This window comes from Caloenas nicobarica, chromosome 2, assembly GCF_036013445.1.
Source record: "Caloenas nicobarica isolate bCalNic1 chromosome 2, bCalNic1.hap1, whole genome shotgun sequence".
Lineage (NCBI taxonomy): Eukaryota > Metazoa > Chordata > Aves > Columbiformes > Columbidae > Caloenas > Caloenas nicobarica.
The window spans coordinates 91,200,100-91,213,479 of NC_088246.1; the positions used below are offsets into that span (position 1 = coordinate 91,200,100).

Here is a 13,380-nt window from a genome sequence, read left to right on the forward strand (position 1 = left end):
ATGTCTGCTGTCTAGGTAACTAACTTAAAACTTCTCATGCTTTGTTTTTTAGGATTTTGACATATTTCAAAGAGTTTTTGAAGAGTGATGAAAACTTATGGATTTCTGGTGAAAAGGAAATGGATCATCTTTTTCATCTTCTAGAAGTCATAGAAGAAATGATAATGCTTGATTTCTCAGCTTCTTCAAACCAGTCTCTAAGCAAAAATATCTTGAATAACACAGTTATATATATGAAAAATGTTGCTGGGGGGAAGGAATTTGACACCAATTTCTCACTTGCAGTTTCTGAACTCCAAAAGGAGCTACAAAAAAATTCCCAGCCTCTTCAGAGATTATGGATGAAAGAAGAGACAGAAGTTTTCTGGCATATAGTAAAAGTTGTATTCTATGAACTTGATTCTAGGCTCTTTCATTTGAGTCAAGTGGAAGAGGACGAGGTACTGCAGACCTTATCTAGAATTATATCTTCTGTTACAGAAAATAAAATTCTTAATAGAAGTATGCTATTGCTCCAAGATATCCTAACTGATTTGCCGGAGTTAAATAATGATTTGATCCATCTAAAACACTTAAGTGAAAACTTCCTTGGGAATCTCCATGGGGTTGGACCAGTGACTGATGATCATGTCAATGTGTCTTTCAGCACAATTCATGGAGTCAGTAATGCCTCCTCTTTATTACTCTCAGATTCAGCTTTTATAGATAAAGTGCAAGAATTAGGAGAAATCATGCACAATTTCTTCAAAAACTTCCAAAAATTAAACAGTACTACCGTGGCCTCACTTGTTCCAATACTTTTCTCTCTGTATCAGAATGATAACCTACTCTTAAATATTGTGAGCAATAGCACTCTGTTAACATTTCTTTATGAGACTTCAAAAGACATTTCATCTTTTCAAGTATGGCATAATTTCCAAGATAGGGACCAAGTTTTTGATTTTCTGTCTGAAACTTTTGATCTTCTTTGGAACTTCACCAGTAAGTCTCTCTGTGAAAAGTTACCAATCATTTACAACTACACAGAATTTCAGGCTCAGTCTCTTGCACATAAAGGAAAAAAAGAGATGCAAGTTGTTTATAACACTCTGACCAGCCTTAAAACTTTGTTTATAGACGAAGAGCTCCAAACAGAGGCCTTTTGTTATTTGGAACAGTTTCTTGATATCTCCTCAGAATGCCTGGTTAATAATGGGTGCATTGATTTTTATCTGTCAAACATTACTTCTGTAGATGATTCATCAGAAGTTTACAATTTATTTCTGCTTCCATTGGACAGTGTTCTATCTAATATAACAGACTTGGGAGATAAGGTAAGTGTGCCTTATGCTTTGCACTGCACTTTTATGTGGCTTCAAACCTGGACAGAGATTTTTGAAGAAGCATCCAAAATCTTAAATTTGAATTCAACCTTTTTTGTCTGTCTAAGAAGTGATTTGGCAAATCTCTCTGAAAGTCTTTTAAATGCAACTCATATCCAACTCTGCAATAATACAGCTATGGTTATTGCTGAAGCTACAAGAGCAGCAATGAATCTATTAAAAATAATATTTGAAAGAGGTGATGATTTAAATGACTGGAAAGATTTTGAAGCTTTCCTTGCTAATCTTCAAAGCCTGTTTAACAATGAAGTTGATGTCACAAGCTTGCTTAAAGGTAAAAATTTAGAAAGTGTTTTAGAAATTATGGGAATCATGATAACTGAATTACAGAAATCTATGCTGAAGCTTGCTAATAGAGAGTTTTTGAATTCTTGGCTTGATACTTTCATCTCAGGAAGATCCAAGGGAGAAGACAGGGGTGCTGGTGTATTTTCCATTGGAAATTCCCTTTCTACTATTCTTAAGCTCTCCCAAAAGGAACTTGGATTTATTATCACTGAGATAAAAGACACAACTGCTTTCTTTAAAAGTGTACTTGAAGGCAACTATATGGTTTGTATCAGCATTTTCCAGAATATTACCAAACTAATTTTGGACAATACTCTGAAAAACATAAGCCATTCACAAACAAATTTTTCATCTCATCTTAATTACTTTCTAAACTTTTATAGTACAGTGGACGAAGCAGAGGTTTGTAACAGATGGATACGTGGATTAAGTAATCTCAGTGAAAAATACAAGTCACCTCCTCATCTTGAAAGTGCAAAGCATATTTTATTTCTGCTGAAATCTCTGGGAAACACGGAGACGGATGCTAAACTAATGAACGTGGTGGACTTTGTTAATTTGATTTTTAATTTGATACTTCCTGAATGTTCCCTAATTGGTTCTGATCTGATTTGTGCAAATGTTTATTTCAATATTATAGCAAAAACTTTAAAATCTATTCTACCTGAATTTTGTGTAAAAGATAACGTTAGTGTGCTTGAATTTGTTTTTACACTTTTAAATAACTCTGGAGGGCAAATAGAAATGGTTGTCAATGATTTACTGGAGCACTCACAGTATACACCAAATAAGACCCATTTTAGTCAGTCACACCATGGATTTAACAGGACTTCAAGGATGTTTCTTAATCTTTTTCACCATGTTCATCTTTCATCATTAGAACTTTTGACAGAAATTCAAACTCTTCTGAAAAAGAAAACTTTTGAAATCCAAGAAAACAGCTCCTCTCGTTTGGATATTGAGATCAAACCTTTCATGAATGAGAAAAGTACCAGTTTGTTGACGGAGTTCTTTCAAGATGTGATTAGTAAACTTGACTCGAACTTGCCAGGTGAACAAAAAAAATTTCTCCAGAAACTAATAGAAACAGCAGCTCTGAATATTGAACTGGTAAGGAAGGCACTTGAAATTTTCAAGTCTTTCAATATTACTGGATTTCCGTTTAGAGACGATAAAGAGTTTCTAAATCATACGGTAGCCTTGGTACAAAATATGAGGAACATGGATGTTGAGTTCTTGATAAGCCAGTTCAAACAAGTCCAGAGGAGCCTAGATAACTTCTTTACAAATATCAAACCTTTGTATACTGAAAACTCTGAGTTAGGAATGTTAGCAGACTGGTGGGATGCATTTGAGAGCAATTTGTGTAATTGGAACCTGACTGGCTTATGGCTAATAACACAATTTTTTGAACAAGATGAACTCTATGATGTAGAAGAGATGGTCCATCTCCTCTTTGATGTGGTCAGCCTTACAGAAAGATTAGGTCATGAAAACATCACAGAAGCACTAACTGAAGTATATGCTTTTGTACTGACTCAGGAAGAAAAAATGCCAGTGTTTACTGAAGAGGAGTTCTCCAATCAAGTAGAAAGTCTTCTAATGTTACTGGAGACACTGACAGATATGTCTAATGAATCTGCAGAGGTCTCAATTTGTTTTTCTGCAGCATTCTGCTGGACTCTCACAACAGCAACACCTCAAAGTGATCCTGCTTTTAAACCTTGTGACTTTGTGCATAGCAATTCTACGCTTAGTTACAGTGCAGTCATCAAATTCATTAAGGACCTCAAGCTTATCACTCTGGAGGACAGCTCCTCATGCACTATGGAAGACTTTCAGATGGATATCACTCATAATCTGACTTGCTTTTTTAGTCAGATCAAAGAATGGAACTCTATTCTTTTGAAGTTTTCTGAGCTCCATCATGTGAATGGCTCAGTTCTCAAAGAGCTGCTAGATTTTTGGAATGAGCTCTCCCTCTATGCTGTGCCACTGCAGGAGAATAACACATACTCAATCAATTGCTCTTCCACACCGAAGAGACAAGTGGCTTTACAAATCTTGGAAAAACTGGGCAGTATGCCAGTGGCAGAAATGGAGATGGCCAAAGGTGTTCTTGAACAGCTGGTGGGTCTTTATAGTGGTCTAAATTTGAACAGACATTCAAGAACATCACTTACAAAGACTGTTCTTACTAATATTAAGAATATGACCAGTGAAGTTTCTGGACTCCTGGGTACAGAAGCTGTCCTTTCTTTTCTTTCTGCAATTCAGCCTTTAATGACACTGTCTACTGTTGGAAACCAGACTTACTCAACGCTTATGATACTATCAGCTTTAAATGGAAACAGTAATATATCAGATAACTTTAAGAACTTCTGGTTTCCTATAGTTACAAGCACAGAAAATTTATTGGTGAATTTTAATGTTAGACACTTACTTGCAGTGATAGAACAAGAGTTTCAATTACTAAGGTTAGCCACTGGGCAGTCCTCTTCAATGACTCTTGATGTTTTAACACAGCAGTTTAATACATCATCTGTAGATGCTATGTTAAGAAGTTTTGAAGACATACTAGAGATTGTGAACAGCTCTCTATGTGAGTGTAACAATAAAAATTATTCTAAAATAATGCATGCTCTAATTCTCCTTATGGTTAATGAAAATTCATCAAGTGACTTACTGCTGGTTGTCAAAGACATTATTGAATTTCTGGAACTATTCCAAAATAAGTCTAAGGAAGACTACTCTGGCATATTTTTTGGTGATAGTCATCTCAGCAAATTGAATAATAATCATACTGCTAGTTCAGTTTTAATAAACAGTCTCCTTCATGTAATTGCTGATCTTACTGCTACAGCAGAAGCTCTGCATACAGACAATATTGGGCTTCAGATAGTTGACTTCATTGATGCGTTTTTTGATAACTCACAATATAGAGAAGTTTCTACTCAGTCCCAAAACAGAACTCTGGAGATCATGCAAAAGACCTTGCAAATGGTATTTCAGTCTACCACAGAACATGACAGGAACAAATTAACCTTCTTATTAAAGAATTTGCATAAGGATATAATGGCAGAAATGAGGTGAGTGACTTCTATGTACCCATTTTGACAGTGTGCTGACAATGACAGAAGGAGTCTTTGTTTGTAAACAGCTCAATCAAAACTTCTATTAAGTTAACTACTGTTTCCTTTCGGATTTGTGCTTTTGAGTACAGTAGTATTTTGTATAAACTTGTATTGTTCAGACAAGCCATATTTGGTATCACATTATATTGTGTGCACCAGGTTATTGATGTGTTTAGTCATCTGTATTGATACTCAAAGTGATTTCTTTGGAATTATTATAGAACAAAATATTTGAAGATACTAGTGTTTTAAAACCTTTGCAGGTCTGAACACTGAACCCACAGTTATTGGTGGACAACAGATATTTAGGCTATGAAGCTAAATATTAAGGAATGCTTGAGACTAATGTTTTGTGGTGTGTGTTTTTTTTTTTTTTTTCCTCCTTTCTATTTCCAAATTTGGATATACTGAATTTGAAATATCTTCAACATAAATTTGCTGATGACTTATGCAAACAAGACAACCCTTTTGGGGCTATATCTATAGCATTAAATTGTTCAGCTTAACAAATACACTTTCTGAAGGAATCTTGAGATCAAGACCATTTTATTTTGTCGGATTACTCAAATAAAATATAATCCAGCAGCAGAGGAAACTTTGCTTCAGGAAGATGTTTGCTGACAACTTATTTAATAAAAGTACTTCTAGGCTGGAGTTGCTGCACTTAAGTAACACTCATTGAGTGAATTCCACAAGATGGTTACTCCAGGTATATGCTGTGGGCTCTCAGTGTTTCTAGAGCCATTATGGTTTTGCTGATTTTGCTAAGGTACTTTCTAGCAGTCCTAACATCCTAAGAAAGCTCATGACTTGCTACCTTGATGATGAAAACCTGTTTGTATTTACTCCCCCCTCCCTCCCCAACCCCCCCCCCCCCGGAATTATTATGTTCTGATTTTTGAATAGTTCAGACAAACATAATAACTGTTAGTACTGAAATCCTGAAATCCATTGAAGATTGCAACTCTACATAGTCACTTGTTTAAAATTTTCTGTGGTACCCTTGTTATGAAAATAACACTTTTTTATTAATCTTACTACAGAGCATCTAAAATCTGCAAGATTCTTCAGAAACATTTACATCCTGCTGATGTTCTACTGTTGCAGAAGTTGCAGTTTACCATTTTGAATGTTCTTAAAATCTTTTCAGGTTGGTTACCACAGTAGTAACTGTATGGGTGTTAGTACTGTAATGTTAAGGCTTTACTCTGAGCAACCTTTTGCCAATTTGGGTGATGTCAAACCAGGCAAGTATACTGATGCCTGGAAATTAAACCAACAGAGACACAGAAAAAAAATTTGATGCAGATCACAAAAAGGGATGATTTCTTTCTGAAGTGGTCATGTTTATTGAAAACCTCAGTGAAAGCAGGAGGTCTTGCAGTTCCTCTTCTCTCATTTTTAGCTGTCTGCTCTTCCCCTTCCTCCTGGGCTTACTCTGACACACCAGGACTCATCCCTTTTTTTGGTTTGACTCACAAACCCAGCAGAAGACTGTATACACATTTGAGTTCTGTCTAATCTTTTTTTTACTGGATATTTTTTCTTTCGAGCTAGTGAACTGAGTCAAGTCACAGAGGTTTTTTTAATGAGCCAGAGCTGGCACAAGGCAGCATGTCGCTGACAGAAAGGAAAAATGCGGCAAGTGGCACCTCCCACTTCTGGCCTTGTTGAGCCAGTGGAGTGGCTAACTGTAGCTGTATAACTTCACCTTCAACAAATTGTTCAAATTTTAATATATTTGGCTTGTTTTATTTCTTGCATATCAGCCCTCAATATAAGCACTTTAAGAAAGGCTCTGTATTGACCTATGGATGTAATTTTGTATTATGCTTTCTTTGGGGAAACCAAGGCCTTTACTTTTCAAACTTCATATTTTAACCCAGCTACGCCTAGAATTGTTTGCAAGCAGCAATTAGGAGGCACTAACCTGTCGTTCTAGAGCAAGAGATAAGATTCCTAATGTCTTACAGCAACTTCATTTCCAAACAAAACATAAGATGTGATTCACAACCCAATTCTGAGTATCTTCTCCGCTGTCCTGTGACTGATGTAGTTCCCAAACAGTAAAACAGTAGTAATGTAATAATGTTGAGTTCAGAACGAGTGATACTGAAGATGTGTGCCAGGTACCTAGGATCTTTGTTTGACCTCTAAAAAACAGTCTATTGATTGTGAGAACTGAGGTTACTAAATTTTTGTCATTCTTATTTCAATACTCTGGTCACAGGGATGCTTCATAATGTTTCATTCAAGACAGAAAACATTATGAAACCTAACAAAAAAAAGTGAAAACTGCTTGACTTGGTTTGCATTACTGAGTTGCATTTAATTATTTCTGTGAGCAAGATCAAGGTTTGCTTGTTTTAGAAGCAGTGGTGAATGTTTATTATTCTTCCTTCTTGACTTATGAACCAAACATAAGGAAGGAAACATGGGGGAAAAAACAAACTTGATCCTTCCATAAACCAGATGTCAACTGTCAAGCCAAACTCCTTCCTTGCTATCCCATGTGCAAGCCCACTACAGACAGGGGAATGGAGCTTTTTTCCAGGGACATGGAGGCTGCAAGCTTGGGTAGAGACTTGCTCCATTGGGTGATCCAGTGATAAATACCCCCTCTGTGGGTTCTTTATCCCTATATATGCAAAATGCCTATGTAATGCTGTTTCCCTCACTGTGCAGCTGGGGTTTGGAAGTCACTCACTGGAGGGTTAGTAACGTCCTGATGTCTCCACAGGGAAATAGGATCAGGGGAGTCTGCCCAAGGAGAAGATATATATGGTTAATATACAGAGCTTCCCACAGTTATGCTTCTTGCTCACAAAGAGCAAAAATGAAGTTTTCTCCTCTGGTTCTGTAGCAGGTATTGCTGTTCTTATTATTGATCAGGAAAGTGTAATGGAGAAGAGTAATGGAAATTGAATCAAATGAGTCCTTCTTGCCCTCTGCAATGATAAGTAAATTTAGCCAGAAATATTCCTCAGTGCCTTAACACATCAGACTTTCTTTGCTTTTAAAAACTTTTCTGTCCTGTATTATTTGGTTATCTTTTCATCTGATTACAGTAATTTATTTCTTTTTTAAACTGATTACACCTGGACATTTTCTCTTACAGAAGAACCAGTTGTCATTGGCAACCTTTTCTGTGTTGTTACAAAGTGTAAAGATGGATTAACAAGTCACTTACTCCTCTCTGTCATTGAAGGAATTACTCTGGTTCAAGATCGTTATCAGGTTTGAGTGGTTTCCACACCTACAAGTGTTTTTTACACATGCGTTAAAGTTTGGAACCTAATGGAAATTTCTTTTTTTTTTTTATTTTTTTTTAATTTTTTTTTTTCCCTACTGCCTGAATGATGAGTCTCCACACTGGTTATACAAAGCTGAGGTTTGTACGGGTATAGCCATGATGCTTTTGATAGCGATACCCAGAAGGAATTCCTTAAGTTAACATTGGTGAACTCTGAAAGCTTTAAATAGAACTAGAATTACTAGAGTGCCTATAACTAGAAAAACTAAATTGCCATTCAATACCAAAGAGCAGCCCATTTTTAATTCCTTTAAATTTTGTGATACTGCTAATTTCATGAATGAGATTACATTTACATGTTTAAATCTTCACAGAAACAGCTGTGAAATCAAGCTAGATACAAACAAACTTCTTGGCCAGAGTTATTCAAGCTAAAATAGCAATTGTGATTACCAGTTGAGGTCTGTCTATTTTTCTTTAACTGTGCATGGAATTACCAGCAGGAGAGAGTAACTTTTGGCATTTAGAGACTCATTCAGAGTTGGAAGCAGTCCTTTAGGTAATGCACACATGTGCACACAGACCAAATACTGACATCATGCTTTTACTACAGAATTTGCCTCATTTTTATGAAATTGCTCCACTAGTTTGTCTACCTGGACATTTTGCTGATATGAACAGCAATGTTTTAAGTTAAACAGAGGTCAGAGGCATCAGTCATATCTCAAAGTAGACTTTTGCAGAACAAATGCATTTCTGTAGTCTCCACCCTTCTGTTTACCTACTTATGCAAATATTATAAAAACCCCTTGCAAAATTAGAAATGTGAATATTCAGGAGAAAGGATGAATGTGAGTATTACACAATGAGTAATGCCAAAAAAACTTTGGATATGGCTATGCAGATATTTTTGTTTGCTGAATGGAAACTGATGTTTAGAACTTTTTTTTTTTGAAAAAGATAAAAATGGTCAGGCTAAAATAAAAATAATAAAGAAGTTCATTTTACTTTGAAACTAAATTTCAAATGAAAATGTTGGCATTTCTGTTAATGGATGAATCTCTTTGATATGCTAGGTCATCACAAATATTTTTGGTTGTTTCTAAAACTCAAATATTTGTAAATACCTTGGTTCTTGAAAACTGTTAGCCTAGTTGCAGTTATAAATACAATCAGTAAAAGAGTATTACCTTACCCATATTCTCATTTGAAAATATGCATCATCTGTTTGCCAAGACCTGCTACTTCAAGCAATAACATAATCTCATGGATTTGCTAACCATATGATCACTGTGTTTTGCAGGATATTGAAAGAATGTGGCCTGCTTTCAACAAGGGAGATTGTGAGAGTATGGCATATATAAACCAAAAACTTTCCAATGCTTTGGAGAACTTCCTGATCTCCTTGCAGAATACCAGCAAGGGGAGCTGTGAATGTCAGCTCATGTTGGGGAACATACAGAGACAACTGCAAATGTAAAACATTTTACATTTACTCCTAATGATTCTTGTTTGAGATGTTATTTTGTGCATATGTCTGTGTTCTAAATTATGTAACCACAGGAGAAATACTGTTTATCAAAGACTCTTTAAGCTTTGTTCATTTAACTGAAAATTGAGTGGATACAATGCACAAATATATAAGTAATTTAGCAAAATTCTGAAAGCTCTTTTATTTTTGCTGAACCCTTGCAGCAGATTTTCCTCCTCCATAAGCAGAATGCTTTGAATCGCAGCTAAGAAAATTTTCAATTTTCCATGACCTTTTAGGTCAAAATTTGGATATCTTGATTTTTTATTTACAACTGTTTTGCTCTGGCCTTATCCTCTCAGCAGCTGCATGTCCTTTGCAATAAACTAAGCATTCAGATCAGTTCAGCAGTTCAAACAGTCAGAAATACAGGACGATGTTTGTAAACTGACAGGCTTGAACTCCAAATAATTTCAGATGTTTGCTATTTCTTTGAGGAAAATAATAGATTTTAAGTAAATGAATAAAATTTCTACTACAGAGTATTTCAAACTTGCTTCTTAGTCAGAAGTGGTCCTTGTTATATTTGTTAGTACACTGGTGTGACTTTTGGATTATTTCATAATGAGTTTGAAGGGTCTCTGTGACATAATACAGAAGAGCTTGAGCTTAGATGCTGCTCTTGTGGACCATAGGCTCATGTCCAGTTTTCGAATGGTAAATAATATACGATGTGTGTATACTCTTTATTACTTAAACTACAATTAGATTTTATTCCTCCTGAACTGCAGTGCTTTGTATCTCTAGGTTTTAAAAATGTATGTTCTGTAAGAAACATGGAAGTGAGACATTGCTAGAGCTGCGCTTCTCCATAAACTACTGTTTGCTAGAGCACTTACCCATCACGGAAAGACCTCTACATTTGCAATCTTATTTAGGCATGAAATATGATGATCCCTGTACCATATAAATACAGTATGAGAAGGTACATAGAGTTGCTTACTGCCTGCACAGTGTGTGCACAGAGAGCATAATGTGACCCTTTTGCCTCATTTAGTGGCTGTTTCACTGTTCGTGTTACTCTTGTTACACAGTAATGTCAATGACTTAGTTTTGAATAACTTGTGGAACTATGGCTATCATTTCAGAGTGGCTGAAAATTTGGAGCTACAGTTGTCGGAAAATCCAGCAACAGCTTTTCTCAGGGATTTTAATCTTTTGAATGGTGGGTTCCAGTTTTCTTCCCTTTTTTACAAGACACTGCTGATAATTTTGAAGGACAATAACTTTTTCACTGTTCCTCAGACTTTAAAGGGATATTGCTTATGGAAACTATTGACTTTATGCAATATATTTTCATTGTACACATGTGTACATATATGCACTTGAGTTGGCACAGGACAGCATAGTTTACCCTGTCTAAGCTTGTCCAAAAAGTTGCAGTGTTTCATGAGAAAGGAGAGGGGACTTAAGTTAGTGGAAAAATAAAATCTTTAAGGACTAAAGGCTGCTTCGCTAATTTCAGATGTTCTCATAATACAGGGTTGTGAGATAACCTGTGTTATTATAAGGTAATGCAAACAGATGCACAAGCCCTTTAGTCTGCCAGGCAAGTGACCTTTACATTTGAAGTAGAAGTGAATTACATGATATGAAGTTTTTGTGCCCTTTATCACCCCAAACAATGAATCTAATGAAAAAGATACAGTCTGCAGGCAATTTAATCAAGCAGATTGATATTGTTGGCACTATCTTCTCTTCCAGATGTGAAAGTCAAAGAATGTGTGCAGAATCTTACTCAGTTGAGGCTGGACATTGGTTCTTCTGTCAATATTTCTGAAGAAACTATCAGTACCATCTTGGAAGCCAGTATCTCTCATTCAAAGGTGAAAAATTGAAAAGAGATGCTATGTTAATGGGTCAACCCGTAGCCTAATGTGCCAACCGAAAGAGAACAAACTACCTTGTTTGTGTGGAATCTTATATTTTCACTTGTCACTTCTATGTGGAATGTTTTGTGAGATTTAGGACTTCAAAATAATAAAGTGAAGCATTAGGAGACCAACTTAAAGTAGTGTCAGTCTTCTGGTGTAAATGACACTGCTTCATTACTTTCAGCAGTGTTTTACCCCCTTGTGCTGACACAGAATTTGAGCTTTGCTATCTTGGTGTTGTAGAAAAGGTGAGGGTTACTGGAGACATAATTTTCATTTCCCTCACCTCTGACCCTTGCGCTATGGAGTTGTCTTTTTTTTTTTTTTCCTTTCCCTTCATGTGCTCATCACTATTCTTACATGATCTTACCAGTATCTTGCCTTACCTCCACTTTATTTATCTGTTGATTCCTAAGTGTTGTCTAAAGGGTTGATTGTGTAAGTTTTCTGAGTGAAGGACTGTGTGTGATACCATTGGTTCTGTTTCCTGTCATCCCAGTGAATAGCAGCAATAATGAAAAACGCTACCTAACTTACAGGTTCTCTTTATGACTGAAAAGAGTTGGAGGTATGTTTGATATAAACTAATCAGGTCAAACAAGCAGCCACTGGGTGTCACTGATGCTCCACTTGCAGAAACAGTTGCAAGTTTTGTTCATGAAAAGTGTGGCTATTAAAAAGGCAGTTCAGACCATCATACCTACTTATAGTTGATTTGTTCATCTGCTTCCTTGGCAGTGTGACTGCCTTTGCTGTTAGCTTGTTATTTTGATACCCGTAAACAGTAATGAGAGAAGTCATCTGGAAACGATTCCGTTAAATGGGATTCAGGGCACCCTTGATCTTTTGCGATAACAATAATGTTAATTGACTGAATTTTCAAATTACTTTCAATCCGTATTTTTTGCCAAAGTCTTATGTAGAGTTTAGATGTACATACACATTTCACATTTGCATATCTATACAGATTTTTTTTGTTTACTTAAGTGCTTAAATCCTCCTCCAGGCCAACTGGAGCATTAAAACTTATGTCTCTTAACTGATTATGCAAGACGCAAAAGTACTTTTTAAAGCTATAATTTAGGCATGCCCATTATGTTTATACTATCAATAGCCACTGTCTGATACTCCTAACGATAGCTGCAGACCCACTCCTATATTTCTGTGATTGTATACTACTGCTGTGCTTGCCAATGGAATGGTGAGAGTAACCTGTGAGTTGTTTGTGCTTATTGCACTTACCCTTAATTTCTACCACAATATTATGCTCTGGTCGTGGTCATTGCCATGTGAATAAGTGCTCAAACCCAGTAACCTGAAGCCTATAAGCATTAATTTACTGAACACAGGAGCCCGGATTAGCTCTGGTACTCACAAAGCTGCAAGGAAAATTCAGAGGGACTTAATCTAGTGCGCAAAATGCTGAATAGGTTAAAACTGGACTGAAGTGGTGATGTTCACATGGAGCATGAGGAAATACATTTCAAATTGTATTACAGAGTCAAATTTTCTCTGCAAAAAGAACTCCAAATCAATATCCTTTTATGCCGCTAGCAGAATTATATTTATATGCATATTCTATTCCTTGTACATGCACAAAAAAAGGTAAATCCTTTGGAATGACAAAGGGAAAATTCTGTTCCAGAATCAAAATCTAAAAGTCAAGTTAATAAGTTGGAAATTGAAATATTCATATGAACTAAAGAGTTGCATTGCACATCCTGAGCAACTTTGGCTCCTAATTTCATTTTTCTTGGGGATCCTCTTGCTCACTGAGTACTGCTACTAGCTACAGGTGCCTTCAATAGAGACAGTACAGGCAGGTGCTGTCATAAGGAGTACAATGGAGCCCTGAGTACTGTACTATGGCTCCTACAGGCTCCAAACTTGTAATTTTTCTGGACTTTCTGTCATTTGC

The 13,380-nt window shown here is 36.1% G+C and overlaps 1 protein-coding gene across 1 annotated transcript in view; it reads left to right on the forward strand.

Annotated features, from left to right (window-relative positions):
• Nucleotides 1-13,380, forward strand: part of ABCA13 (ATP binding cassette subfamily A member 13) — a 190,392-nt gene that overhangs the window by 40,529 nt on the left and 136,483 nt on the right. The window contains 6 exon segments of the mRNA XM_065629402.1: nucleotides 53-4,759; nucleotides 5,848-5,954; nucleotides 7,923-8,041; nucleotides 9,361-9,533; nucleotides 10,677-10,753; nucleotides 11,293-11,414. Of these exon segments, the coding sequence (XP_065485474.1) occupies nucleotides 53-4,759; nucleotides 5,848-5,954; nucleotides 7,923-8,041; nucleotides 9,361-9,533; nucleotides 10,677-10,753; nucleotides 11,293-11,414 (5,305 nt within the window).